Source organism: Poecilia reticulata, chromosome 17 (assembly GCF_904066995.2).
Source record: "Poecilia reticulata chromosome 17, P_reticulata-male-v2, whole genome shotgun sequence".
NCBI classification, from domain to species: Eukaryota; Metazoa; Chordata; class Actinopteri; order Cyprinodontiformes; family Poeciliidae; genus Poecilia; species Poecilia reticulata.
The window spans coordinates 22,844,245-22,871,882 of record NC_088846.1 but is presented as its reverse complement, the minus strand read 5'-3'; the positions used below and the strand labels follow the sequence as shown (position 1 = coordinate 22,871,882).

The 27,638-nt window shown below is 38.5% G+C and overlaps 1 protein-coding gene and 1 long non-coding RNA gene across 2 annotated transcripts; one reads left to right on the top strand and one right to left on the bottom strand.

Annotated features, from left to right (window-relative positions):
- LOC145547994 (uncharacterized) lies at positions 1-16,401 on the top strand. Its single transcript, XR_014084264.1, has 3 exons — positions 1-309; positions 685-777; positions 16,284-16,401. It is a non-coding gene; the product is annotated as an uncharacterized LOC145547994 (long non-coding RNA).
- Positions 4,161-26,229, bottom strand: LOC103479745 (noelin-3-like). Its single transcript, XM_008434368.3, has 6 exons — positions 25,673-26,229; positions 22,664-22,807; positions 19,416-19,571; positions 17,873-18,092; positions 16,857-16,963; positions 4,161-5,791 (listed from the first exon to the last, which is right to left on the bottom strand). Exons 1-6 carry the CDS (start codon positions 25,739-25,741, stop codon positions 5,114-5,116), a joined length of 1,374 nt encoding a protein of 457 aa, XP_008432590.1. The 5' UTR covers positions 25,742-26,229; the 3' UTR covers positions 4,161-5,113.
- Between the last annotated feature and the right edge of the window lie 1,409 nt (positions 26,230-27,638).

The following is a 27,638-nucleotide window of genomic DNA, read 5'->3' as shown; positions in this document are numbered from 1 at the left end:
TGTACTTATCCCTTAGAGACTCTGCACAGTCTCTAAAGTAAATGGGTTGTTGGCTGGTTTGATGAATTTTGCTATCAACTGTTTATTTTCTCTGTTTGTTTTTTTCCCCATAGAAAGTGGCTGTCTCTGTGATCCTGTGTTTAGTTGTGTCTTTATTTCTGGACAGCATCATTGGCGGAGCTTTTGCCAGCATTAATTTTGTATCGTCTGTCTTCTGTGTTTAGTTGTGTCTCCTTCCTGGACAAAGGCAGTGAGGAAACCAGTGCTGACAATAACAGTGTGTTCTCTCTTTGCCTTTTCCCTCGGCAGGTATGACTGACCCCATGCTTCTACTTTTAGCTGTGTGTCTGTAGTTGCCATTTACTCTTTTTTTCCCCCCCTTTCTATCTGTAGATATACTCCTAGCTCAGGGTTTCTGTGTTTTATTGTGTTTTTTTTTTCATGGAGAAAGCCATTGATGGAAATATTGATAAATGTAATGTTGTGTTCTCTTTTTGCTTTTCCCCAATTAAAAGCAAAAGGTCCAGAAAAACTAACCTTAAACTGCAGCTTATAGTGTGATATTACACTATGTTCAAATTTAACCCAAGTCTATATGAATTGCATATTCTTTATCCGTTTGTCATCATTTGAAGTGGTCATGATAATTTGTAACTTTTTTGCTGCTATAATTTTCTTTTTCAGCTCTGAGGAAGTTAAAGCTGCTTTAATCAGATGCTACAGTCATGACTACGGCTTCCCACTGCATACTTGTACACCGGTACTAAAAGGATCACGGTAATTAGAGTTCTCATTTAGGTGATGGTAATTGGTGCTCTGCATAAACACTTATCATGTGCTACAAAGTGGCCCCGTCAGCACACCCCCTTCTATTTTGCACTCTGCTATGGTGTTGTTTATTTCTTTGACCCTTACTTTTTCCATAAATGAAATGAAATTAATTCCACCCGTTACTTAGCAACACATTTAGAATTACGAAAAGCAGACGTTGAGGCTAATCCTCAAATCCCTTTATGGTGAGTTTATGCGGAGGTTTTGCTGTGCGGTTTTTGCTTTCTTTGAACTCGGCATACGAGTCTCTGATGTTTCATTTAAAGAATTTAATTTGAGCGAACAAAAGAAAACACAAAAAGAAATTGAATTAAATGAGGAAATCAATAATGTAATTTTAATATGTTCCTCAAAGCAGACATTTAGCTTTACTTTGTAACAAGAAAAAAAGTAATACTGGAAAATGTCTTGCATGCTGAAAGCAAAATAGTTGATGATTACTGAAAAGAGCTAAGTCAAATAATATGAAGAAAAATATAAGAGCAAACAAAACAAAGTTCTTGTTTATGTTAGAAATTATGAGGAAAATTGTATAATTCTTTTTCCAATCTCTTCGCTATAACTGTGAAGAGATTTAGAAACTCCTAAAAAAGTACAAACTACCTAATTTTATTATAAAATGAAACAACTTTGAAAACACTCAGATTTCAGGGACATGCACACATCAAAATGTAACACTTGTGGAAATCTGCTGCACTTAATCCATTCCAGTTTGGACGCTGGCCACGTCTAATTTATGGCTCGCACAGCAACTGCAAATGGCGATGCCAACATGGGAGCCTTTACATGCAAAAGCAGCATACTGAAATTTTCAAAGCCACAATAATAACTCAGAAAAAAACCTTGACAACTAGAGAGTTGGAAGATGAATAAATGTATAGTTGTAATGCAAAGCATGAAAGAGAAAATTTAAACAATACATTCCCTCAACCATCAAGAGAGTTATAATATTTCTGAGTAAATAATTTAAGTGGAAATGAACAGTTAGAATATAAGCTCTAGCTTAAGTGATAAAAATATTTTATATGGACTCTTATTCTACTTTGCCTTCTGGGTTTTTCTTTTGTCATTTTTCCATTTGATAACCCCTTTTCCAACATTTAGATTTATCAAAGGACAATAAAACTTTATTTAGGGTAGGGTTAGGTTGTTTATGAGTTTATGCTTTGTTTTTGAGTATTTTCATGACACCTTACCTTGGACTTTTACTTGAGTAATAGTATTATGAAGTGTTGCTACTCTTATTTAAGCAAAATTTCTATCTCCTGAGATTGACTTCACTAAATGATGAACAAACGTGTTTTAAGTAAAATGCATTAAACACAGACAGAAACCTACAGCTTATGTTGAAGTGAAGCCTCTTGTTTTTTTCACAAGCTTTGTTGTTCTGTTGTTTTCCATCTGTTGAGCCTGTTGTGCCATTGCAGGTAAAGTGAGCATACTGCAAATATTAGCAGAGTAAATGTTGTCACTGCTACTTTATAATGCTGCAACATGTGTTACCTACTGTAAATATTGGTTATAGACCTTTTTTTAAACCAAATGCTTCTGTACTTGAGTAAAAATATTTTGAAGTACTGCTATTCTTACTTGAGTACAAATTTGTATTTCATCTTTACCTGATATTTACATTTTATTTGAGCCATTTCAGTATGATAAAAACAAAACAAAACAAAAAGAAAACAAATCTATAAGGTGAAAAAACTTTTTCACAGCGCTGTATGCTGGAAATATGTTAACTCCATATTGGAGCCGCTTCCCAGGAAGATTTAGCTCGGGCTGCATGGTGATTCACCTGGAGTTCGCTGACATCTTTGCCCTCGAGACATCAATATCTCATGAAATCTATACTTGTCTCTTCTTCCTATGGTGTAGACTCAGTGCATGTTACTTTGACCTTTGTGATGTTTCCGGTCTGGCTGGTATGTATTGATCTGACATGGAGAGAGAGGAAGCTCTGCATCCAACCTGCAAGAGATTAGGATACAACAGTTCTGTGTTCACACTATCAAAAATACTGCTGACTGCTACAGAGAGACTGTTGGGATTGATTATGTGTATAATCTACCTTAGCAACATATGATCTCCAAAAAGATTGAAAGAGTTTCCAAAAAGTAAACAACCCTCTGCAAAAGTGTAAAAAGTGAATGATTTGGAGAATAGTGAAAGTTTTCAATCTTTTAGAAAATAAAATTAAGGATTATGTTTTTTAGAATTGCCTCATGAGAATCCCGCTCCCCTCCTTAATCCTAAGGATTTGTAAAAAACAAACAAACTGATTTGCCAGATAATTAACTGATAATTAACTTCTATTCTTGGGTTTCACTGTGTGCAGAGTGCTATTTACTGTTAGATTTACTTACCACAAAAATCCATTTCCCAGTCTTCACTTGCTAATCTGCTCATCTTGCATTCATTATTTTTGTACAGCAAAAATAAGACCTCTGATTTGGCAGGAGATAATCTCACTCCATCTTTTCAAAGCATCAGCTTGTTTGGCTCGACTAGCAGCCTGAAAATAAGGAGGAAAAACTTGCAATACTTGTCTTGGAGCTTGTGAGAGAGAATGTGTCATTTGTCCAGGGATTTGCACATATTATCCTCCGTTGAAAACTTCACATTTAGAACCAAGAAGCAAGAAAAAGGGTTTCTTTTATCTCTTTCAACTTTTTATTGCACAGGAAGCTGAAACAAATGACACATTACTCACTAATTGAACATCCCGCACTTCAATATCTTTTAAATAAATGAAACCTGTCAAAACTGAGGTTCAAACAAGGTTCCTTTCAAATGATCCCCACGTCAAAGTCAACATCCATAACCTTGCCATACCACTGGTGATTTAATTACACGGTTTGTTGATGCTTTCACTCAGGGGCGCGTTCTGGCTGCACTCTTTGATCCCTCTATTTCTGTTGTCCTCATCCCTGCAGCATTTAGACAGCAGCTATATTGGTTAAAAAGACCCTAACCCTAACCCCTTCATAAATTTTAGAGCGTCACATATGTTGTACAAAAAAATATCGCAGATCTGACTTAGTATCTGCAATTAACCAATTGTTGGCATGGATACTGGGTTCTGGCCACCAGTTCAGACTTGTTGGTGCTGAACATGTACTGGCAGATGTTTCTCTTAGAGTTTAAGCTTATGGGTAAAAATATGTTGCACACAAAAACAAAAGAATTATCTTCTGAAAAAGTTTAAGTAGTGTAACCAGGGCCTATAAGAGCACTGAGCTATTTGAAAACTGCGGTGATCTTTGACATTTGTTCCCATAAATCTTTAAGACATTTTCATTGTTTAAGAAAGAAAAAACATACGTCACTAGTCATATGAAAACAATATTTTATTTACCTATGGATACCGTCTTATTTACACAAACAAACACATAATGAACTGAACTAGCGCAGTATGTAAAACTGGATCATGACAGTAGCTTCATTGGAGGAGAATGCAATGTTGTGCAAATACAAAATGCACACAAATACAGTAAAAATGCCACCAGGATAGCCAACATTCATGCACAAGAAGTGTTATCCTTCGGCTTACGGCACATACTACACAGAATAAGGCATACAAACTGCTGCTAAAGTTACAAAAAAGCTACAATATCTCAGAGTACTAAGTTAAAGGCAGTCAGATATTAGTGGTCGCTAAGGACTTTGACTTGGTACTTCAAGATATCCAGTGACCGTGACGACCACATAACCCCCACATAAACACAAAAACGGCCAAGTACATTAACTGTACAGGTACATTATGGTCCCTCCCCACATGTCACAAGGTCAAGTGCAAAATTTGAGATGGGAAACAATACAAAGCCAAATGCAGGCAGTGAAAAGCAGGAATAATTATACTAATATTATGAATAAATGGCAAGGAAAGAATAAATGATTAATGATCACAGTCAAAGATTTTCTTAAATTAGTGTGCATAAATAAATGGACTTTCTACATGAGAGAAAAAAATATAAATATGAAGAGTAAAATGCCACAGAAATTTGTCCGTTTGTTTCAGGGGTCAAAAAGCTACACAGTTTTTTATCTTTCTTTTAAACTGTTTTATCAATAGAATATACACTAATTAGAAAATCAGTGTACAGAAATAAGTTAAAGTTTAATATTAAAAGAGGTAAGTCGGTGAAAAAAGGCAAAAATAAAACAAAAACTAGTATGAGTAAAACAAAGATAAATTAAAAGTTGAATAAATTATCTGAATATTTTTAGGCACAACCTTCCAGTTTTGTATATTTTCTTTCCTTCTCTCACCTGCACAGTGTCTCTAAGAGTCGTCCTCTGTTTTAATAATGTGGAAAAGTGTAACGTTAAACAGGACCTGGTGGCCGTTATTCCAGCCGTAAAGGGCGCGGTCTCTGGCGTTGTAGTCCAACATGGACATGTGAAAGTACTGATTGTGAAAGGGAATGTCTGTGTACTCGTACGTCGATGTTTTAGTGGAGAAGGCGTAGTACACCTTGGCGCCAGTGAGGTGGGAGTTGGTGATGTAGAGAGTGCCGCAGATCATAAACGACTCGCCTGCGTTCCTCTTGGAGTACTCCGTGTTCCACGTGTCGAGGATCTGGAGGGTGTCTGGGTTCAGCCGGCTGATGACGATGTTCCCCGCGTTCTGGTTGGTCGCGTACACGGCCCACAGGCCCAGCTCGTCCACCATCAGGTCGATGTCCGAGAAGCCCCCCCATGTGTACGGGTACACGTTGTGGAAGCCTGCTGACTCCAGCGCCCTCTGGGTTATGACCAGGCCCGTCTCAAAGCTGTACCGGACAATGATGTTGCTTTGCATCTTGTTGTAGTACAGAGACCCGTTGTAGACGACATGGTTGGTTCCGGCCCATTTGAAAGGAAGGTTGTAGGTCATGGATTCAACTCCTGCCACAAAGTCACTGATGGATTTGTACTCTTTCACGATCCTGTTGTTGGTGTAGCTGTCCATGTACCAAACCTGTGGACAGATGCAGGAAACACTTTTGTAATGTTTGAAAGTGGAAGCATGGAAGACGATTACAGATACAGATAAATAAGAGGTAACTCTCATAATTAGGTTCTAAGCAGCATAATTATTGTTAAAATTGACCACTTAAAAATGTGCCTTTTTCTTATTACAGCAACGTTGTATAAAATTAACTGCAATAAACAATACTTAGACAACAAGAAATGTATGCTTTTCTTCATACATTTTGTTGAGAAAAATTATTATTTTGAGTGTTTAAAACAGTTTAAACCTTTTAGAACCAATTTCTTAAGTTTGAACAGGTTTCTGTTAGTGATTTGAAACAAATACTATTGCTGGGTAAGTATTGAAATAGATCTGCAGGAGAGCCTCGGCTCAGACCCCTGGGGTCTTATCATTAAAGACAGGAGGTCATAAATTAACATATGCAGGAGTGAGGACAGATCACTTGAATTACTGTGAGAAAGGGAACTTTGGTCGGTTCACGTAACCAGGATGAAAATCTTCCAGAACTAACATCTGACATGGTGCAAAAACTGAATATAACATAAATGTTTTAAATCACTAACATTTAATTTGTAAGACATTTTCTTAGTTATTAATATGTTTTGACTAAAAATTCTATTATCTTGTTTTAGAATTAATTAGTTAATGATGAATGTATTTGAAATTGTATTATTTCTGACTATATTAGAATCACATGAAAATTTGTTTAGTATTAGAAATACTTAGGTTTATGGTGAATGAATGTCTTAATTCTTATTTGTTTCTAATTCCTAATTAGAAACAGGAATTGTACTTCATTATTTCTGTTTATTATCTATTGCTTTTGGTTTGATATCAGAACTAAACTTTGGAGATGCTGAGTGCAGAAGAACAAATTGGATTTTTGGAGAACTTTTCATTGAATTAAAATACAGAATTAAAGGTTTGTTCCTGGCAGAGCAGAAGAGAAACCAGAATTTCACAGCTACCTGTGAGGTTCTGCATCTGTTTCTCTTTGCCCAGATGGCTGTAGACAAGGAGCCGGATATGTTAAGAAAATAAATTTGGAATAAGTTAGTTTTAGAATTTATCATGACTTGATTGAAATACCATAATTATAGTTTTAAAATTATAACATATTCTGACCTATTGATATATTTTACTGTATTAAGCAGATTGTTTGCCAAGATCTTCTGATCTGCTCTTGTCTGTTGGAAACAATCAAGAAGTTCTAGCTTTTCACACTGATCTGTGAAAGCCATAAACCACCATGATTCGAGAGTCTGCTTCTACCTTATTTAACAAAAGGTGTTTGATCTTGCGACCAAACTGCGGGACTTTTTCTAAAATTTAAAGGCCAGAGATGCCTTCCAATTGGTCAAGTAGAGATACGCCTTATTTGAATACATTAAAGAGGAAACACACCTACAGGTATAAAAGTTTGTGCACAAGGGAAACAATTCAGAAAAAGCTGATTTATTTTACTTCTGCACCAGCTCTTTCTCCAAGGACGTCCTTGATATTTCTTTGTCTTCTGTCTCACAATGTTTGTATCTGTCTTTCTTTAGTTTCCTGTACTATCTTATATTTTCTTCTGATTGGATTAAATCCTGTAATTCTGTGACGTCAACACGCATTGTTGTTTTTGTCCCCGCACGTGGCCACGCGAGAAAACCCGGGATCAAAAGGAAGTATCAGAGCCAGAGTTTTGCTAAATTTACCAGTAATATAAAATTCTCCTTAACATTTGGGGCTCGTACCGGTTCCGAAGTTTCGGACGTGCGCCTGGGGACTTTTTAATTCGTCTGGGTCTGACGCTGCGGTCTGGTAAGCCTGTTAAGTTTGCGGGCGGCGCGCTTCGTTTGACCCTTCCGACTTCCCTTTGCTGTGCGACGCCGCAGAATTATGGAATTCTCTGCAATGTCATAGAAAATTCCCCCGAAAAGAGCAACATAGTTTAATGTTAATGAATGAATACACACTACAGGGAGCCGGTGGCGGGCTCAAACAGGGAAACGGCGCAGTCTCTGTCTTAAGCTAGGCTTTAATTGTGGCCTACAGGAACGTTACTGTGCCTGTAAACTAACAAATTTAATTGGATTTAATTTTGTGTTTCTAGTTGTAGGATTGGCTTGATTCGGCCAGGGAATTTGCTCGTTCCTCAAGACTGATATTTTAAGGGTTAAATTGGCTGAGTCTGTCGCTTGGCGATTTAAGAGACTTTTGATAAATTATTATTTGCCGGGTTTTGATGTCGCCTTCTTCGCTGGCTCTTCGTAAATTATGTAGCTGGGCGGATTGATGGAAGAACATATTGAAATTGAGTTTGACCCGACTCTGAAAAAGTTGTTGAAAATTAGAATGTTGGGAATTTCTTGCGTTGCAGTAGAACTATATTTTAGCCGGCTTCAAAATTTCCTCTTTTCTTCGTTTTTCCTGTTACCTGAGCCTGTCTCTCTTGTTCTCTTTTTTCTCTGTATCTGTGCTGTTTGTATGTAAAGAGCTCTGTGTGTCTGTGGCGCTGTGTGAGCGAATCAGTGTGAGTGGGACGCTGCGTTTGAAAACTGCTGTTTGTGTGATTTGAATTCGTGTTTTGCGCTGCGGATCTTGTGTTAAGTTAAATATGGATATTGATTTGTTAAATGATAAGATTCTGAGTTTCTGTTCAGGTCCGTGGAAAACTTTGAATGAACAGATCACAGGTTTACTTAGCGTTTTGGAACAATTGGGGTGAAACACAGTTAAAGTGACGGCAGACGATTTGAAACGGGAAGTATTACAACAGCATAAACTTTTAAATACCGAAATGCCTTTGGGCCTAATTTTAAGTCAGGCTTTGAAACGGGCAGTCGCGGATGAGACTGCAGCCCGGTCAGACCTTCGTGAAGCTGGTTTATTCACTAAGGGTGCCGCTTTTAAAAACCTGGAGAAGGCAGAGCAGATCAGGCACGAATGGGCTCGTTGCTTGGTTTTTGGCAAGGAACAGTTCATCTCCATAAACAGAGCTTTAATGTAGGGATTTTTTCCCCCCTCTCGGCTCCTTTGTTTATTCCAAAATTTACTTGGGACCTTACTAATAGTCCCAGACTCTATTTGGACAGGGGTATTGAAATCTGGATTAAACATACGGGATTACATCCGGCTATCATTCAGAGCAGAGGGAACAATTTCGTCATCCTAGCTGGTGTCCCTTCTTCTGTAGCTGAAAAGATGACCCAAAATCGGGAGCTGATAGGTTGTGATCATGCTGAGTGGGAGAAACATCTGTTACATCATTTGCATATGTTTCAGGATGCGGAGAGGACTGAGGTTGATGAGCTGGAGCGGTTAAAGAAACAATTGCTTAAGCTTCAGATAAAGGAGGCTAGATACAAAGTGATGAAACATGAAAAACAAATGCAGGTGGGAGTTGATACATTATCAGAAAATTTTCCACCTGTTTTGGGTCGGGTTCCTGCTCCAGCAACACATTCTGGCCCTCGCATGTATGCAGCTGCATCTTGGCAGAATTTAGCTCCAGGCTGGCGTGGCAAAAGGAAAGGGCACCGGTTTCTCAGGTGTGAGGGGAAGGGTCAACAAGGTGTGAACTGCAGGGACATGTGTTTTTATTGTGGTGAACAAGGCCACTGGGTTGGACAATGCCCACACAAGCTTCATATTCCTGTTGGAGGCAGTACGGCTGACATATAACTGCCAAGAGAAGCACCAGATCCTGCGTCGGTCCCATGATGTGATGCACAGTGCAAACAAGCTGGACGATATTGACACACGCAGGACCTTTTGATCTGAGATCACTGCCAGATCTCCTGATCGACGTGAAGAATGATGGACATTTGTTGCCATTTTGTGGTGGTTGCAGGAGTGGCACACTCCATACTGAACACTGACCTCTCTGACTGAATAAAATCAGTGGTTCTTTTCTCTGCAGTACACTGGACTCTGCCTGTCGCCACATTTTTGCACACGCTTGTGCATGATTTTACACATGGACATTTTCTGCTGCAGTTATCAGTGGAGCACCTGGCTGACAGCTGGACACGAATGAACACACCAAGCTTTGGTCCTGCTTCTCACTTTGGAAACCCTAGATCCGAACACTTATATTCTCTGGGTTGATTTTGACCTTTTCCCATGCCACCCTGTTTAAATTATTTAATTGGACAGAATGGTTCCAGGAGTAGTTTGATGTAACTTTAGTAGGTAGTGCCTGGAACATGTTTTTGCATTTTGTGGCTAAATAACTGTTGCTGGTGCATGAGTTTGACTCAAAAGCATGCTGGAAGTGGCGGTGCCATATGATCTTTTGGCTCTGCACTCTGGCTCATGGCTTTAGTTATTGGGAGGTGTAATTTCATGCTCCCTGTTGATTCTAGACTGACGATATAGTCCTGCTCCTCGCTTTTTCTTCTCCCATCCATGAAACATATGAAATATAGTGTTCTGGGCCACATGTCCCACTGACTTGGGGCACGCTGACATCACACCTGTTGCTTTTGATTTTTAACGAGGTCCTCCTCTTTTGGTCGTTTACATAAGTCTGCTGCAGTGGAGGGGACAACAGAAGCTGGCCCGAGTGTTACTTATTAGAGGTCAAGCTTTTATTCAGTAAAGAAAGGAATAATATTTTGTTAAATGCACTTACACTGTGTTCTTGGATAAAGGCTGCACATACTTGTTATCACATTCAGTTAGTGAGTGTTATACACTGTGTACATCTGAGCTGTCAGTCTCCAGGAACAGAGCTTCTTTTATTTGATTTTATTTTTTTTATTTTTTTTCATTTTCATTTTTGTTGTTTCAAATCATTTAGATGTCTGCAAGTCACAGAGCTGTGAGTTTGAATCACCCGGGATATGACTGTGGTGGACATGCTGCACTTTCTTTGTATGACTAGGAATGGTAGGAACTATGCTCCTAGATTATCCTGATAACGATTGGCTCTAACTGTTGCCATTTGCAATTTAGTTTGGATGTTTCTGTGGCTGAACTGAGTGCACACAGTTCTGCCTCAGAAACAGGGGGAGAGCACATCTGTGCCACAAGTGAAAGATTTGAGAAGTCTGTACACAGACGGTTCCTGTTGTAAATATGAAATAAAAGCAGCATATGCACTACTTTAAGATTTAAGTAGTGAGTTTCAGGAACAGAACCAATCCATAAATTGAATTTTGTTTGTGTGGCACATTTCAGTAGCAGGGCATTTCAAAGTGCTTTACATAATTGAAATAAAACAGCATGTGACATTGAGTAAACAGTGAGATAGAGAGATTTAAAAAAGATACAAATATTAAAACCCACACTCCTTTTAGGACTTCAGTTTAATGACGTTTAACTGGGACTTTAGTCAAAAACATAGAAGACAACAAATGCAGGGTTCTTAAAAACGCATAAAATATGAAACGGAAATTGAAATTGGTTGAAGCATTATTCCTGTGTTAATTTGTTATTGTAATTAAAACAGGGGTCATGAAGAAAGCAGGACAAGAGTGACAGCTGAAGGCGCTGCCACTGACAACACAGCCAAGAAGGCTGTTTGATTCTTGTCATTCCTTTAAAATGGTAAGTATTAGAACTGAAGCAGGTGGAATAGAATCATCTGTACAAGATATTTTAACACAAAAAGGGGTGTCCACTGGAGTCTGATGAGCAATAAGGAGTCAGTTAATGACCGACTCAGACAAGGACTGAATGGTAAGGTGATTCTTTCTCCGGATATGAGACTCCAGGTTTTTCAAGAAGTCTATGGACTTGGCATGAAAGGATTACACAGGTGATGAAAACCTGGAGCACAGGTGGCATCTTTTCTCAAAGACAGGGTTAAAGGATAGATATGCTGACGCTGGTAGGTATTAATCCCTCTGGACGCAATACTCAAGATACCTGGAGGCGTGGCCAGCGCAAAAGAAGACAGCAAAGCTTTCATATTCTGCTTGATCAATCATTATATTCCACGCTATGGATTTCTAACAAAGATCAGGTGAGTAAATGGTACTCCTTTTAGGAATCAAGATCTGCAGAATGTGGAACAGATGCTCGGATTGACCCATTTATTCGGTACAGTATATTATCCCCAATCACAAGGCAAGGTTGAGAGAGTAAATAAAACAAAATTGGCTATAAACTGTGCACAGTCTAAATTTAAATTGGGTAAATGCATCGCTTATTATTGGATGTTTGTTTGAATGTCCATTAACAAATCAACAGGGTCCATATGAGCTCCACACAAGAAGGATGTTTCCAGCACCTGCACTCGGATTCCAGAATGGACAGGTGAACCTGCACATTTATTTCATAATTATGTTTTTAGTGAGTCACAGGTTCTGGCAACAGAGTTTGCAAAATACCAGACGTCATAGGACCGTCCAGGCTCAGGACCGGTTCCAGGAATCAACTGGGTGTGGCTGAAGGTCATCAAAAGACAGTGGTCTGAACCTCGCTTCACCAGACCATACCAACTCGTGGAAAGGACGTCTCATGCTGTCCGTCTGCAAGGGAAAGGAGACACCTGGTTCCATTGGAGTCACTGCACAACAGCTGAGGAGCCACAACGCGCTCCGAGACGTACAAGAAGATCTGCAACTTCAGACGAGGAGCGTCTGCAGGCACTTCCCAGGACCGAGGAGGATCAGCAATTCCTGCCATGACCACTTCTAATTCCTGGAATTCGAGGCTTAAAAGGCCCGGACAGGCATAATACTCCTGTTTCCGGTGTCCTTATATTAAGAAAAGGAGATTGCACCTTCTCCTTAAACTCACTGTTATATTGGCACAATAAATCCAATTTTCAGTGAGCAACGGACACTCAGGTGGGAACCTGAGGTTTAGACCCGACGAGGAAATCAAGTTACAAGAGGATCACCGTTAACACATCTTCTCTCTTTTGCGTATTTTCGTCTTTTCTTGCGAACTCAATGAACTTTCGTTTCTTTTTTCGCGCGTATTTTTAGATCATTTCTGGACGAAGAACTTCTTTTGTTTTTGAGGAAAGACAAAGAAGAAAGACACGGACTCTAAGACTATTATTGAATTCTGTAAAAAAAAACGTGTAATTGATTTATATGTGTTCTAATTTCTTTTTCCTTGACAGCTTTTTTTGTTGCTTTTTACACTGTTGAAGGATTGTAATTGTTATGATCAGTATTGATTTTGTGATTAGTGTCCATCTTTGGTAAGTTTTGTGTACCTCAGTCATTTTTCCATTTTATCATTTTTGGGTGATGATTTGTAATGTGTTTTGCTTGTTTTGAAATAATTGAGTTATAGGATTTTTAAAAGGTTAATGGTTATTTTTACATTTAAATTGAGATTGTTACAAATTTTTGCAATACTTCAGGTGAGTATTAAATTACTGGACAGAACAAATCTATCATCTACAGGTAGAATAAGGAGTTTAATTTTAGATGCATAAAACTGCTAAGGGTAGCAGAGGCCCACCTGCTCCGCCTCCCTATCAGATGCTTTACTGTGGTGCTGCAGATGAGGGGGATGTGGAGCTGAGGGGTCCTGTTGAAAAGGGGGACTGTATAAGAAGGTAAATGTTTTGGTTATTCTAGTACACGGAATTTTTTGTTCCTATATTGGAAGGCCTAATCAATTTTTTGTGAGGTCTGTGTATCTCAGACCTCAAAAGGGGGACTGTTGAGAAAAATTATTATTTTGAGTGTTTAACACAGTTTAAACCTTTTAGAACCAATTTCTTAAGTTTGAACAGGTTTCTGTTAGTGATTTGAAACAAATACTATTGCTGGGTAAGTATTGAAATAGATCTGCAGGAGAGCCTCGGCTCAGACCCCTGGGGTCTTATCATTAAAGACAGGAGGTCATAAATTAACATATGCAGGAAGGAGGACAGAATCACTTGAATTACTGTGAGAAAGGGAACTTTGGTCGGTTCACGTAACCAGGATGAGAAATCTTCCAGAACTAACATCTGACATGGTGCAAAAAACTGAATATAACATAAAATGTTTTAAATCACTAACATTTAATTTGTAAGACATTTTTCTTAGTTATTAATACATGTTTTGACTAAAAATTCTATTATCTTGTTTTAGAATTAATTTAGTTAATGATGAATGTATTTGAAATTGTATTATTTCTGACTATATTAGATCACATGAAAATGTTTGTTTAGTATTAGAAAATACTTAGGTTTATGGTGAATGAATGTCTTAATTCTTATTTGTTTCTAATTCCTAATTAGAAACAGGAATTGTACTTCATTATTTTCTGTTTATTATCTATTGCTTTTGGTTTGATATCAGAACTAAACTTTGGAGATGCTGAGTGCAGAAGAACAAATTGGATTTTTGGAGAACTTTTCATTGAATTAAAAGTACAGATTAAAGGTTTGTTCCTGGCAGAGCAGAAGAGAAACCAGAATTTCACAGCTACCTGTGAGGTTCCTGCATCTGTTTCTCTTTGCCCAGATGGCTGTAGAGCCACAGGAGGCCGGATAGTGTTAAGAAAATAAATTTAAATAAGTTAGTTTTAGAATTTATCATGACTTGATTGAAATACCATAATTATAGTTTTAAAATTTATAACATATTCTGACCTATTGATATATTTTACTGTAGTTAAAGCAGATTGCTTGCCAAGATATTCTGATCTGCTCTTTGTCTGTTGGGAAACAGTCAGTAGGAAGTTCTAGCTTTTCATACTTATCTGTGAAAGCCATAAACCACCATGAATTCGGAGAGTCTGCTTACCTTATTTAACAAAAGGTGTTTGATCTTGCGACCAAACTGCGGGACTTTTTCTAAAATTTAAAAGGGCCAGAGATGCCTTCCAATTGGTCAAGTAGAGATACGCCTTATTTGAATACATTAAAGAGGAAAACACACCTACAGGTATAAAAGTTTGTGCACAAGGGAAACAATTCAGAAAAAAGCTGATTTATTTTACTTCTGCACCAGCTCTTTCTCCAAGGACGTCCTTGATATTTCTTTGTCTTCTTGTCTCAGGTAACAATGTTTGTATCTGTCTTTCTTTAGTTTCCTGTACTATCTTATATTTTCTTCTGATTGGATTAAATCCTGTAATTCTGTGACGTCAACACGCATTGTTGTGTTTTTGTCCCCGCACGTGGCCACGCGAGAAAACCCGGGATCAAAAGGAAGTATCAGAGCCAGAGTTTTGCTAAATTTACCAGTAATATAAAAATTCTTCCTTAACAATTTCTTGTATGAAGAAATGTATGAATTTCTTCATACAAAGAAATTCATACATTATGACTTACTTATATTACAGTAAGTCATGTAATATAAAATATTACATGACTTACTGTTGGTGCATCTAAACTATTTGGTCATTAAACTATCTGGTCTTGGGAAAAGGACCATATTATAATTATTACTTAATTCGATGCCTTTTCTGGAATCAACTCCTCAAAAAAATGGTAATTATCAAAAGAATGCACTACCTGGATGGGATAATATGATTGTCAGTGCAATGAATGCACAATAAAATGGGGGGTACAATACATAGAAAACATATATTTGAATGTTCTTTGCTGCTGTATAATTATATCTTATCAGTATTAGTAAAGCTTAACATCATAAACCATATGTGCCTGTTTTAGACTCAGCAGCAGATCCTTCTTCGTGTCCAGATGGCTCCTAGGATGTGGGACAAGGTCAACTCATTAGGAATGTTAATAATTCAACTGTCCTACACAGAAAAAAAAGAATATAATAAAGTTTAATTATTAAGAGTCAATTTTAAATAATTTAACATTTTTTCTGCAAAAAAATAAAAAAGATTTTAGTAAGCACTCAGTTTGCTTTACAGACTTTAAACTTCACCATCTGCATATTTTCTGTGAATAACAGAAAAGTTTCCTGTAAAGACATGTCCTTCCAGGGACACAGGTGTGTTGCTGCCCGTCTACTGGGTAAAGTAGGACACACACTGGACATCAGTCCATTAAAAGGCAACACAACGACACACGACAAACAACCATGCACACACACACACATCTAAAGGCAATTTAGAGAGACCAATTTACATAACAGTCGTGTTTTTGGACTGGGGGAGGAAGTTGGAGTACCTGGAGATAATCCGCGCACTGATGGGGGAAACATGCAAACTCCGTTTAGAAAAAGCCCAAAACAATGCTAACAACTGTGCCACCATGCAGCCCTGCATAATATTCATATTTATCTATGTGCAGCATATGTGAAGTATTAAATTCCAAGTTTTTGTTTGTTAGGCTGCCGAGTGTTTTCTGATCCAGTCCAAAGTGTTGGACTGGAGTTCCAGATAAGACATTTCCTGTTATCCGTTTCAGATTCATTGGCTGATCTCAACTTCAAAATACTTGTTTGTTCACAGTCTGATTTTATGTAAGCAAATGACATTTTGCCTATCCAATTTAAAAAAAAGAAAAAGAAACATGGCAGCTGTTATATGCATGGCTTGCCAAACTCCACAATATTTGTTGAGTTAACAAACCTGCATTTTCCCCGTTTTCCACCTTTTCCAATGATAATTACAGAGAAGAGAACTAATGTGAGCTGCTTCCTGTCTACATGAGTTCAGTGACCTGCTCTACATGCTGTGCTTAGACATCTGTGCCTGTGGGGGAGAGCGACACAGAAAGTATCCTTTACATTCTGCAATATTTAAAATAAATCTATATGATGTACAATTCTGATTTACTGAATTTAATTTGTGAAATATACAATCCACTCAATGACATCCACTTTTGAAATAATCCACAGACATCCACAGTTGAAATAACATTTAAAGAGAAAATCTCCAGTAAATGATATACATGTAATCTTTTGCAAGAGTACACCTTATTTTTAACAACTAACCTAACTAAACTAAAACCTTAACTCGACATTTATCACTCTGGAGTTTTGTCTATCAAACACAGCTATGTAATGTAAACATATAAATTACAAAACCATTGCACTATACAGGGTACAATGAGAACTGCAGTAGTTCTACTTTTTAATCACAAATGTCTTGCATCTAGAAGAAGCGACTAAGGATGATGTTAAGTATATTAGACCGTCTGCAAACATCCATTTGCACAGCAGAAAATCAGAGCAAATCAACTCACCTTGTTGTTTTTAAGAGAAGCTAATGGATCAGTCATCCAAGCTCCAAACCGTGTCCCTGAAGTCTTCACTGTCTGCGGCCCAGTGATCTTCATCAGCTTGCCACATGCTGTAAAACACGTCACACGGCTCTCATCGCTTATGTTCTCATATTATGACTGGAGTACAACTCAAAGTGCAGGCAGCAACAAAAATGTGGGCGGCATTGTGAGCACTGCCAACACTACAGCTCTCACGATTGAATAAATACAAGGGGAAGGTAACACGCAAGTGCTGAAGTATAACCACACCACATCTGTCTGAACGTGGAGAAATGTTTATTTTTGACGGTTTATTATCAGAGGTGCTTCAGTTGTACTTAATTTCATCTGGCTAGACACCTTATTTCTTCTAAATGCCCAGCAAGGCAACACTTGTACAAGTTGATCAGTTTCACATTAAGTTCATATTTTACCAACTCAATCAAAGGCTTCAGCCCAACACTACAGCCAAGCAATCTTTAAAGTGTTAGAATAGATCAGTTAGTTCTTTATGTCGACGCGTTGGCAGACAAAAGTGAGTAGTAGAAAACTGGAGATCTAGTTATGGAAGCCTTTAACGCAAGACAAGGTAGCTCTGGGAGAAGAATGGATCTTATTAGTCCAGCTAAGCGTCAGTGGGTGCAGTGATGCAATCACACTTTATGTCCCAGTCGCAAATGTCAACAAAGAAGAGAGAATCAGATCTGACAAAACAAAATCACATTTTTAGGCTAAATTTGATTTTGTTCACTTTGAATAAAACCGGGATTTTCCTGTAAATTTTAATGCCATGGCGCAAAGCTTCACAATTTTACAGCAATAAAACATAATGTCCTGTGATTCCAAATGAGGCTTTCCTCAATCAACTAAAATCATTTTGGCTCTGGCTACAGCTCTGTCGTGCTTCCTGCTCTCCAGCTAAAATGCCAATCTGCTTGCACCAGCAGGAAATGTGCCAGTTATCCTTTCTGTTTTTGTCATTGATTGGAGACACTCACTGAGTTTGTTCATGCAGCTGTGAAGCCTGTTCTCCAAGTTCAGGACCCTCTGCTGCAGCTCCTCATAGTCATAGGCTCCCATTTCTTCCTGAATGCCCATTAACACACTGGACAGGTTTCTGATCTCCTCTTTGAACTGGGAGATTAGCTTGGCATCCGTCTTGTACTGCTCCAGGACCGGAATCAGTGGCTGCAGGGATTCCATCTTCCCCTTCAGATCCTGAAATTGTAATTTAGAAAATAAAATAATGACTGTAATTACGTGATATAAAACAACTGCACATCCTCTTTTCCATTTATTCATCACGCTTTCACTTTTGCGTCTTGCATAAAATACAAATTTTGGCACATTCTACATCAAATCCCATAAAAATCGAAGCAAATGTTCCGAAACATTCATAGAGTCCTCAGGTTGATGGTGGGGCCCAAGAGTCCTTCAATTTTCACATAAAGAATAGATCTAAAAGAACAACCTGTCCAGACTGAGCCTACTTATTAATTCACTTGAGTTCTTTCAAGTCAAATTTTAAATTCAAGATTAATAATGGACACATTTTCTAAACGTTTTAAAGGAATTTGCTGGCGTCTCATTTGTATTCAAACATTTCAAACCACTGCCCCTTCTGGAAAAGTTCCACTCCAAGACTTGGCTTCAAAAGTTCTGGTGTCAAACACTGGCTTAAACCAGTAGGATTTGGACCCTTACAGGTTAAAGGTATCTTCCTGTTAGCCACTTTTCCATAAAGGCCAGTTTTACACAGTGCATGAGCAGAACATTTCTGCAGCTCCTCCAGAGGGGCTTGGGTCACTTTGCTCCTTTTTGGAAGAGGCACAGTGACGTCGTTCAAAGTTTGGCAATTAATTACACAGACAGAAAATGTATTTGATAACTAGGTGATTTCTAGAGGCAGTTGGATAAGCCAGATTTTATCAAAAGATATTAGAGTGAGGAGGCAGAGGGTTGGTAAATACAAATGCATCTCACGTTTTCAGATTTTTATTGAATGCCATGTTTCATTTTTCTTCCATGACACATTTCTGAACTATGTTGTGTTTGTCTAATATCTAAAACTGCCTGCAAAATATGTTGAAATTTATGGCTGTAATGTATTAAAAAGGGAACAAAAGTTAAAGCCTTTTCAAATTTCTGTTAGAAATATCTGAAAACTGTTGTATAGGCAAATAGCAATGGAAAGAGAACTGAGAAAAAAAAATTGAGATAAAAGTTGAAACTCCAAGGTAACCTTACAGATAGAAAGTAATTAAATGTGTAATTTTCTATTCTATAAAAGTGTTCTCCTTGGTCAGCTCTGTGAAACATTCTTTGCCCTTTTATAGATCAAACAAACCTCAACGTTTTCAGGTTTATTGCTGCAGTCAAACAGTGTCTCAGTTTTAAAACTTATCCTTGTTCGGGGCAGAGGTGGACCTTTGATGATCCTGTCAAGGATTCAATTTTACGTATTCACATGCATATCAGGTATCTCGTACAAAACCCGCTCCGAGATGTTTCTCATGCAGTTAAAAATCAAACAAAATGTACCTGAAAGTTTTTGTTGACGAGGGTCTTCCTGTCCGACTCGATCTGCCGGAACTTTGACCGCAGCCCTTTGATCTGGCTCTCCATCCTCATGATGTACTGAAAGTCTCTCTGCGTGCGCAGGTTCAGCACCTCGATTGACTGTGACATGTTCTGTACCTTTTGAAAAGAATCAGACGGTGCAGCATTGATTTTCCCGTCCACCAGCAGATTAAAATGTCCTCCTTCTTCTTCTGCTGTTTAGTGCCTCGCTTCACTTTACTTTCTCCAGAAACGAAACAACACCTTGACCTCCAGTGTGATTGCCTTTCAGCAAACTTGCAGGATGTATCAGCTTTAAAACGTACAATTTCAATCAGATTTACATACACTGTATAAAAAGGGAAAACAAGCTTTTCATTCCTCATTGACTGTCATAGAAAGGCACTTAAACTTCCTTGTTTCCATTTGCCAAATGTCAGAAGGATGATTAGATTGTTATTTTCTTCAAATTCAATTCAAACTGAAGTAGAGCTGAGATCAGAAATTTATAATGGCCTCTACAAAACATTGGCTTTGCTGGGATTTACCTCTTTGTATGTAACTTTGCTGAACTATTAGGATCATTGCCTATTTGGAAGACCCATTTTTTCCGATGCTTTAATGTCTGGCTGATGTGAGTATTCCCATTTAATATTCTTTCTATTCTGTGACGTGCACCAGTCCCTCCTGCAGCAAAAACAACCACACAACAGGATGCTGCCACCCTCGTACTACTTTAACGTTGAGGTAGTGCTGAAAGGCTTGAACATTCACTTTTTTTCAAGGCTTTATGAAAAATGATCTTAACTTAGTTTCATCAGAACATAGAAGGTGTCCTAACAAATTAAGCTACATTTACAAACTGCAATCTTTTCTTTTGGACTGAGTGGCCTTTTAACCCATACTGGTGCAAATCTTAGGTTCTGCTAGTACCCTTATGCAGCTTTTAACAATTGTTTTAAATATTAATTCCCCACATTAGATGTGTTCATGATTTCACTCAAGAAACCAATGTATTTGAAGTCTGCCTTAACTCAGATATTTTTTAACCTATATGAAAACATTTAGTAAAAATAAGCAATAGTTTGATTTTATGTCAGCTAGTGGGAACAAAAGGTTTACAGTGCATGTAAATGTTTGATTTCAATAAATATCTGACTTTTGTGTGTTTCTTTCAGACATCAAGAAAAAAAGTCAATGAATCTGCAGTATTTGGTAGTTTATTTGAGAGAAGAACAAGGATACAGGGACCCTTTTTTTCTGGTTTAACAAAAAGCTTACTAGGTTTGTAGGGCACACGGACAAGAAAAAAAAAAGTGATCCTTTCTTCTCTCTCTTTGACTCTAATTGTAATAAAGCCAACATTATTGGAGCACATCAGAAGCAATGCAGCACAACCATCACACACTGTGTTCATCCCTGGCCTGGGCAGAGGGATACTGAAAAGGCCTTTCCGAAGCCCTGAGGCAGGTTAGTACATTAGTGTCAGAGGCCCCAGCAAATGACAGAGAGCATGCATCGGCTTACAGTGGCTACATGTAGGCTAAATCAGGACGTGACAGTCACTTCGGAGAGAGACTCCAGTGCTGTAATATTTGTTTGCTAGTAGATGTGTGAAACATAAACTGCATACACCCTGTGTTTTCCCTGGTTTGTAAATGATGTCTACGTCTAATTTAGTCACCAAGATTCTGAGGACTGAGGAGAAAAAGCAACTCTATTGCAGACAATGGAGTTGTCCAGCACAAAGTGTGGACTGGGTTCTTCCTGGGATGCTGGATTTAGACCTTGTTGGAGTCGTCATGATTAAAAACCAAGCTTCCTAAGATATTTTGTCAGGATTGCTGCAATTTTATGGTGGGGAGGAGCGATCAAATCCTGTTCTTGTATAATCAAAGCACAATGAAAACAGTCAAGCTTGTGCTCTATGATGCAGTCAGCATGTTCCCTCGTCTCCATTCCACTGTGGTCATTGAAAGAATGATGTTTGAATTGGGAACTTTAGGATGTTTGGGAATTAGGATGCTCATATTTTCTACTTGCAGATGATGTGGTTCTGTTGGCATCTTCAAGCCATGAGCTCAACTAGAGGGGCTCACAGAAGAGTGATGAATCTCCTGGGAGGAAAATGTGGATTGCTCTCTCCTGGTCAGAGGTCGATCACTCTTTTCCTCAGTCAGAAGAGTTCACGTATATTAATGTCTTATTAATGAGTAACTACAATATGGAGCTGGAGATGGAGAGATCTTCTGCGGAAATGGATGTGCTGTTCTGGTTCATATGATGGAGAAAGAGATTTGTTTACTGTTAAGAGATATGGATCATAAATCATGACCAAAAGATCAAGATTCCAGACACAAGCAGGTAGCATTAGCTAGCTCCTCTGTGTGGTTGCACTGCAGGTGAGGAGCTCAGCAGCTCGGGGCGGGGGGGCTTCAACATACAGCCTGGTCTCGCCTGCATAGGAGTCACTTTAGGTGGGCATCAGACCAGGATGCCTCCTGTTGGAGTTGACTTCAAACGTGTCTCATTAGGGTGGTGGGGAGGGGAACAACAGGGTAGACCCAGACCCAGAACACATCTGAGGGACTCCGTTTCCCTTCTGGCCAGGAAAATCATTAGTGGTGAACTGCTACCTTCCCCCATAAATAATTACCAGCTTCTTTATAAATAATGACCTAATGCAAATGCAATGAGAGTTTTAAAGTGTCTGCATTAACCACAGTGACGTCTGTAGTTTCAAGAAGGTGAAAAGGATGAACTAAGCTGAATTCCTTCTCAACTGTGGGTAAGGTGTTAACCACTCATTTCTTCTAATGGAACCTCGCTTCAAAAAATACTGCAATATTTCTTTATGGGCCCCACTGGTTGCAAAACAGATGACACTCCAGTTCTGCTGAGATAGGATGGAAGGCAATCTCATCTTCACAACATGTCATTTAGCTGATCTCATCCATGCAATAGATGCAGAGGCAGAAAACGGTGTTGTGAATCGGGCTGCTACAATCTATGGGAGGATTACAGCAGCAAAGTGATATGAGTAACAGCTGAAAATCAATGTCTGTATAAATTCAGGTGTGCTTATTGTAAAAAAGACTTTACATGCACTTCAGTGTGTGTGTGTGTGTGTGTGTGTGTGTGTGTGTGTGTGTGTGTGTGTGTGTGTGTGTGTGTGTGTGTGTGTGTGTGTGTGTGTGTGTGTGTGTGTGTGTGTGTAGGTGTGTTCATGCCTTTTCCAGTAGCTGGCGGAGCTGTCTGCCTTTGGCATCTCTGGAGCAGAGATTCTGTTCAGGTGCCACCACTGTGCAGATACAGCGCCCATCTGCATCCTGAGCTGAGCTGTACACCTGCCAGCCCTCCTTTGGCCTGATGGTCTGCACACAAACATGCAAAGCATAAATTCACTGCACATACCTCTGTGGAGACAAAGAAAGCGAATACCGATGATATCGTCGTAACAAAAGTAGCCCATACTATCGCTGTAATGTTCGGTTATTGTTGTGGCTTTTTCATTCGTTGCCTTATTTCCCAAAAGCTTTGACACAAACCCGTTCCAGAAACTTATTTTCAAAGTCTTGGAAGAACAAAATGCTTTTGTTGTAAGATACGTCTTTGTTCAATGTGTGTCGTCTCCAGTGAATTGTCTCTTCAACTATAAACAGTCTTGCCTAGTCTTGATGAATACCACGAGTTTTGAAATTGTACTGTTCTGTTATTGTTTAATATAAAACCCTGCAGGGAGTAACAGAGAAACATGAATTCAGGCATTTTTCTCTCCTTTTTAGAACATGCAACAGGCTCTCCAAAGCTATTGTCTAAATCCAAAAAAAAAAAAAAAGAAAGAAAAAAACCACTTTCCCAGTCCAGAAAATGTTTTTAAAAATGTGGAATAAGATTCAGGTATTTATCAGGTCTGGATGAGTGAGAATGTAATGGAAAAAGAAAATTATTCTATTTCCAGACTCAGAAAATAAACTTTCACCATGGTTTGGCATCATTGGATGGAGTTTTGAATCTTTATATTGGGTAATATGAGTTTTCAATAAACGTGTAGCATCACTCTCCAGCTTTGAGGATCTATCCATCCATCCACCCACCCATCGCTTGATTACTACAGAAATACTTGTCATAAATTAACTGCAATTGAAACAAGAACTGTGGCCATTCCCATCTGAAAATCAGAACAACAGAAGTAACAAAGTGGCACACTAGATCTAAAGACAGTGCTGAGCATCCTGGAGTGTTAGCATGTGCCAATAAACTTTAATTGTGGTTGGAGCATTTGTCCCAAATAGTAGCCTTTTTGACAGCCCATGTTGAATGTGTTCAACATAATGAAAACGAAGCCCCAAGGGGGAATGCAGCGGGAACAATGCGCTTAACTAGGAAGCCTATGGATTTAAATAAAAGTCGGGTGTCCTGATTTTTAAATGCAGCCATCATTTCACTCTGCCATTCACCCCAGTCTGTCAGCCTGAGCAGTTTGAAGAACATTTGGCACAGGATACAAAGAGCACATCCTCTCTGATCGAGCCAATGGAGATAGTTCAATTTATGACTCAAGAGGCAGCATTTCATTTCTTAATGTATGTCTATTTTTTTCTTTTTGACATGAGTTTTGTGTATACATCTTATATATATATATATATATATATATATATATATATATATATATATATATATATATATATAAGGTGTTAACATAATCATGTTTTGAAATTCACTCTTTTTCAAACTTTTTTCAAACACTAATAGAACATCACATCAGCTCAGAAAAGGTTATTTAAATATAATAACTCGTATTTACATGCAAACTAGAGCTTCTATGCTAATCGTGTGCTCCATGAAATTTGGAAAACACTTCAAAAATGTGTTGACAAGTTTGCTAAAGGATGACATCACGACAAAGTACTAGGGGACAAGTGCGCACGCCGAGAAACCAACGTGACATTATGCCTATGATCTGCAATCAGCTGGGATAAAAGCAGGAGGAAGTAGAAAAACATCTCCAGCTCTGATTATTTTTTTAGACCTCTGAAATAATTTGGTGTCAGTAATCTCTGAAAAAGCGCTTTCTACTGTCTCTTGAGTGACTCACATCCTCTCCCCTCTTTTCACGCTCACATTTTCTCATATTAAAGCGATTCTGATGCCTAGCCAAGCCAGATGCTCTCCCCACTTGATTATTTTTTGTTTAAACGGAACACTGCACAAAGACTTTCTTCGTTTTCCCCCATTAAATACTTCAGACAGCTGGTCCCTCCTTTGTTTTGAGCACTCATTATGAGTTTTTCCCACTCCTTTCCTTTGAAGAAGTGTTCCTTCTGTCTAAAAATATTTCCTCTCTTTCTGAGTTACAAGCCAGAGAGCCAGTCCTGGCAAGGTGAGGGAAAACTGCTTTGCAATCAAGACACCGGCAAAAAAAAAAAAGAAAAAAAAAGGGAGAACTCTACATGGGTGGGATGAACCTAAATGAGCATTGCTTGGTTTTGGTATTGTAATCAGCAAGCTGCTGGTTCTGTTTTCCAAACTACTCCCAAAATGTTTAGAAATGCTGAGACCATCCATAAAGTGGTATATTTGATTGTTATGCTAATTAAAGGACCAAATCTGACATATATGCAAAATATGCAAATGTATAAATCCCTAATTGCAGTGGCATCAAAAGCAAAATAGAATTACTGCTATACAGCTAAGATAAACCACAAGCAATGGTCTAACTTTAGTATTTTTGTACAATATAAAGAGGATAGCTAATAAATCTAATAATGAAAACAGTCAACCTTGTGCTAATGGATAGATAGATAGATAGATAGATAGATAGATAGATAGATAGATAGATAGATAGATAGATAGATAGATAGATAGATAGATAGATAGATAGATAGATAGATAGATAGATAGATAGATAGATAGATAGATAGATAGATAGATAGATAGATAGATAGATAGATAGATAGATAGATAGATAGATAGATAGATAGATAGATAGATAGATATTCTATTTCTATTAAAGACAGAATGAATACATACATGCATAGTACAGAAAGCTAAGGTGACTCATTCCTGTGTTAATGATCAGATAAATCAGAAGATAATTCGATGCTCCTCCCAAAACAAATAAATGCCAACTCTCCTAAACTTCACATTTCTAACAGCGCGTATAAAAACAGATCCGCTCGTGTTCATATTATGCTTCAGGTGCAAACGTGAGGTAGTTTTGTGTTTTGGTAACTCACCACAGTAGGGCAGTATCCGAACAACAACAGGAACAGCAGTGGGTTCAGAACCACGGACAGCGACCACATTCTGCTCCACCTTCACCTCAGCAACCCTAGATAACAAAAATCTGAAGTTTTGTCCCCCCCTCTTTTTTTAATATATATTTATATATATATATATATCCGTGCGCCTTGACCGCCGCGTCCACTACTCTGTGGTTAAAACCGAGACTTCCAGGGAATCGGGAGGAGGGCGGCACGTCCAACCACTCGCGTCCGTCACGCGTGCCATCCGGCCGAGCGGGGAGAAACCTTGTATCCAGGAGGAGGGAAAAAGTTTGTGGGCACGCATGCGGCGAAAATCCGAGCTAATCGTTCAGAGGACCCTACTCCACGGATGTGACATCATCAAGCCGCCTGTCTTGGCTTTAAATGAGCCCAGCTTGCTTGTATGAGGAGGATCCAGCAGCAGCTGCGCAGCGACAAAAGTTGCAGCTGGTTGCATTGAGCGGAAAATAAGAAGGTGGCGCTGATAGCGCTGCGTCTTTGTCACCGTGCATCGGAGTTGGAAGACTGGCTGCTACATGAAAGGCGAACAAAAAAAAACTCAGTTTTAGTTTCAATGATTTGTGAAGTGGAGAACAAGGCTTGGAAACCGTTAGTCCTCGATGTTTTTAATTCAGACTGTAGTGAATTTAGCATATTCACACAACACGGCGTTTTCGAGTTAACAGTGTCTGTTTAGAAAACTAAACGACTAAAAGAAAATGAAAAAAAAAGAAGTTATTTACTTATTTAACAAAATGATGGGCTATGTTTCACAACTTCTGTGGAGCGTAATAAAATACACTATGCAAACCAAAACAATAGAAACCTTAACATGTTGTGGGGAAACCAACTGAAGACAGAGTGAGATCTAAACAATAGCCACAAAATATTGTTTCGACAGTTATGTTATGTCACTTTATGGCAATAAAACACAGACTGATTATGTGTAGAAAAGTGAGACTACTTTCAGCGTTTGGTAGCTTTTTACTGCTCCAAATTTCACAAAATCCTTGCAAGGATCACTGATATTAGTCTTCCTGGTGAAGTAGTTGTTGCTGGGGAAAAAATGGAGGACAGATGCCACAGGAGAGTAACTGTTCATGTAGAACCAGAGCAGAAATCGCAACATTTTAATAGATTATGCCAGAGATTTAGTTTCGTGTATTATAGTTGTTTCAATTGTATTCAATTATAAACAGACTGAGATTACCAAAAGAGCTTTTAAATTTCTGGGTGGAGTGCTAGTTTGTACGGTTCCAGCTAAGCAACTGTTCTTAAATTTCTCTTAACATCTTCCTCTGTGGACACATCCTGGTTTAGACCCTTTCTTTATGAACTCATGTTTGACTGCAGGCGTTTCAAATGCTCATTTTGTCTTAGGTGACCATTGCATTATGTTTTCATGTCCGAAGCAAAATATCACGACTCCTCAGTAATTTCAGCTTTACTGTTTTTCAGCTGTGTGGTTGTTCACTGTAGATTTACTGCACTGTTTCAAACAGTAGGAAAGCCATGCAGAGTTTACCTTGTTCTGAACAAAGGGTGTTAAGACGGATCACTAAACACATTTAAAGGAACAATAATTCTCCTTAATGTATATGCCTAAATCAGATTCCCATTTCACTGTGGAAATTAAATTTCTTTCTTACTGCCTTGTTAAAGAGCAAACAGAAAAGAAATTTGTGTTACTTGATTGATCTGCATGAAACATTTCTGATTAAGCAGATCTCATTACTGCACGGAGGGATTTAGAACCTGTCATATTGCAGAAACTAATGACACAAAGCTTTTTGTGGTGCAGTGCAGTTGTAATGTGCCTGTCTGGCTGGAGCCATTAGTCACATACTCTAATACGACACATTGTTTTCAAATAACGAGACGCCGCGTTAAATAATGTGTGCGGCACTCATTGTGCATGCAAATATAATTTACTGTT

Bases quoted from the DNA above. Each gene is read 5' to 3' on its own strand.
- LOC103479745 (XM_008434368.3), bottom strand. From the start codon at position 25,741: ATGTGGTCGCTGTCCGTGGTTCTGAACCCACTGCTGTTCCTGTTGTTG. The intron at 16,964-17,872 runs GTGAGTGTCTCC...CGTGTTTTACAG, and splicing joins CAGCTGCATGAACAAACTCA to CATGTGGCAAGCTGATGAAG. The intron at 5,792-16,856 runs GTGAGTTGATTT...ATCTGTCCACAG, and splicing joins CTTCTCTTAAAAACAACAAG to GTTTGGTACATGGACAGCTA.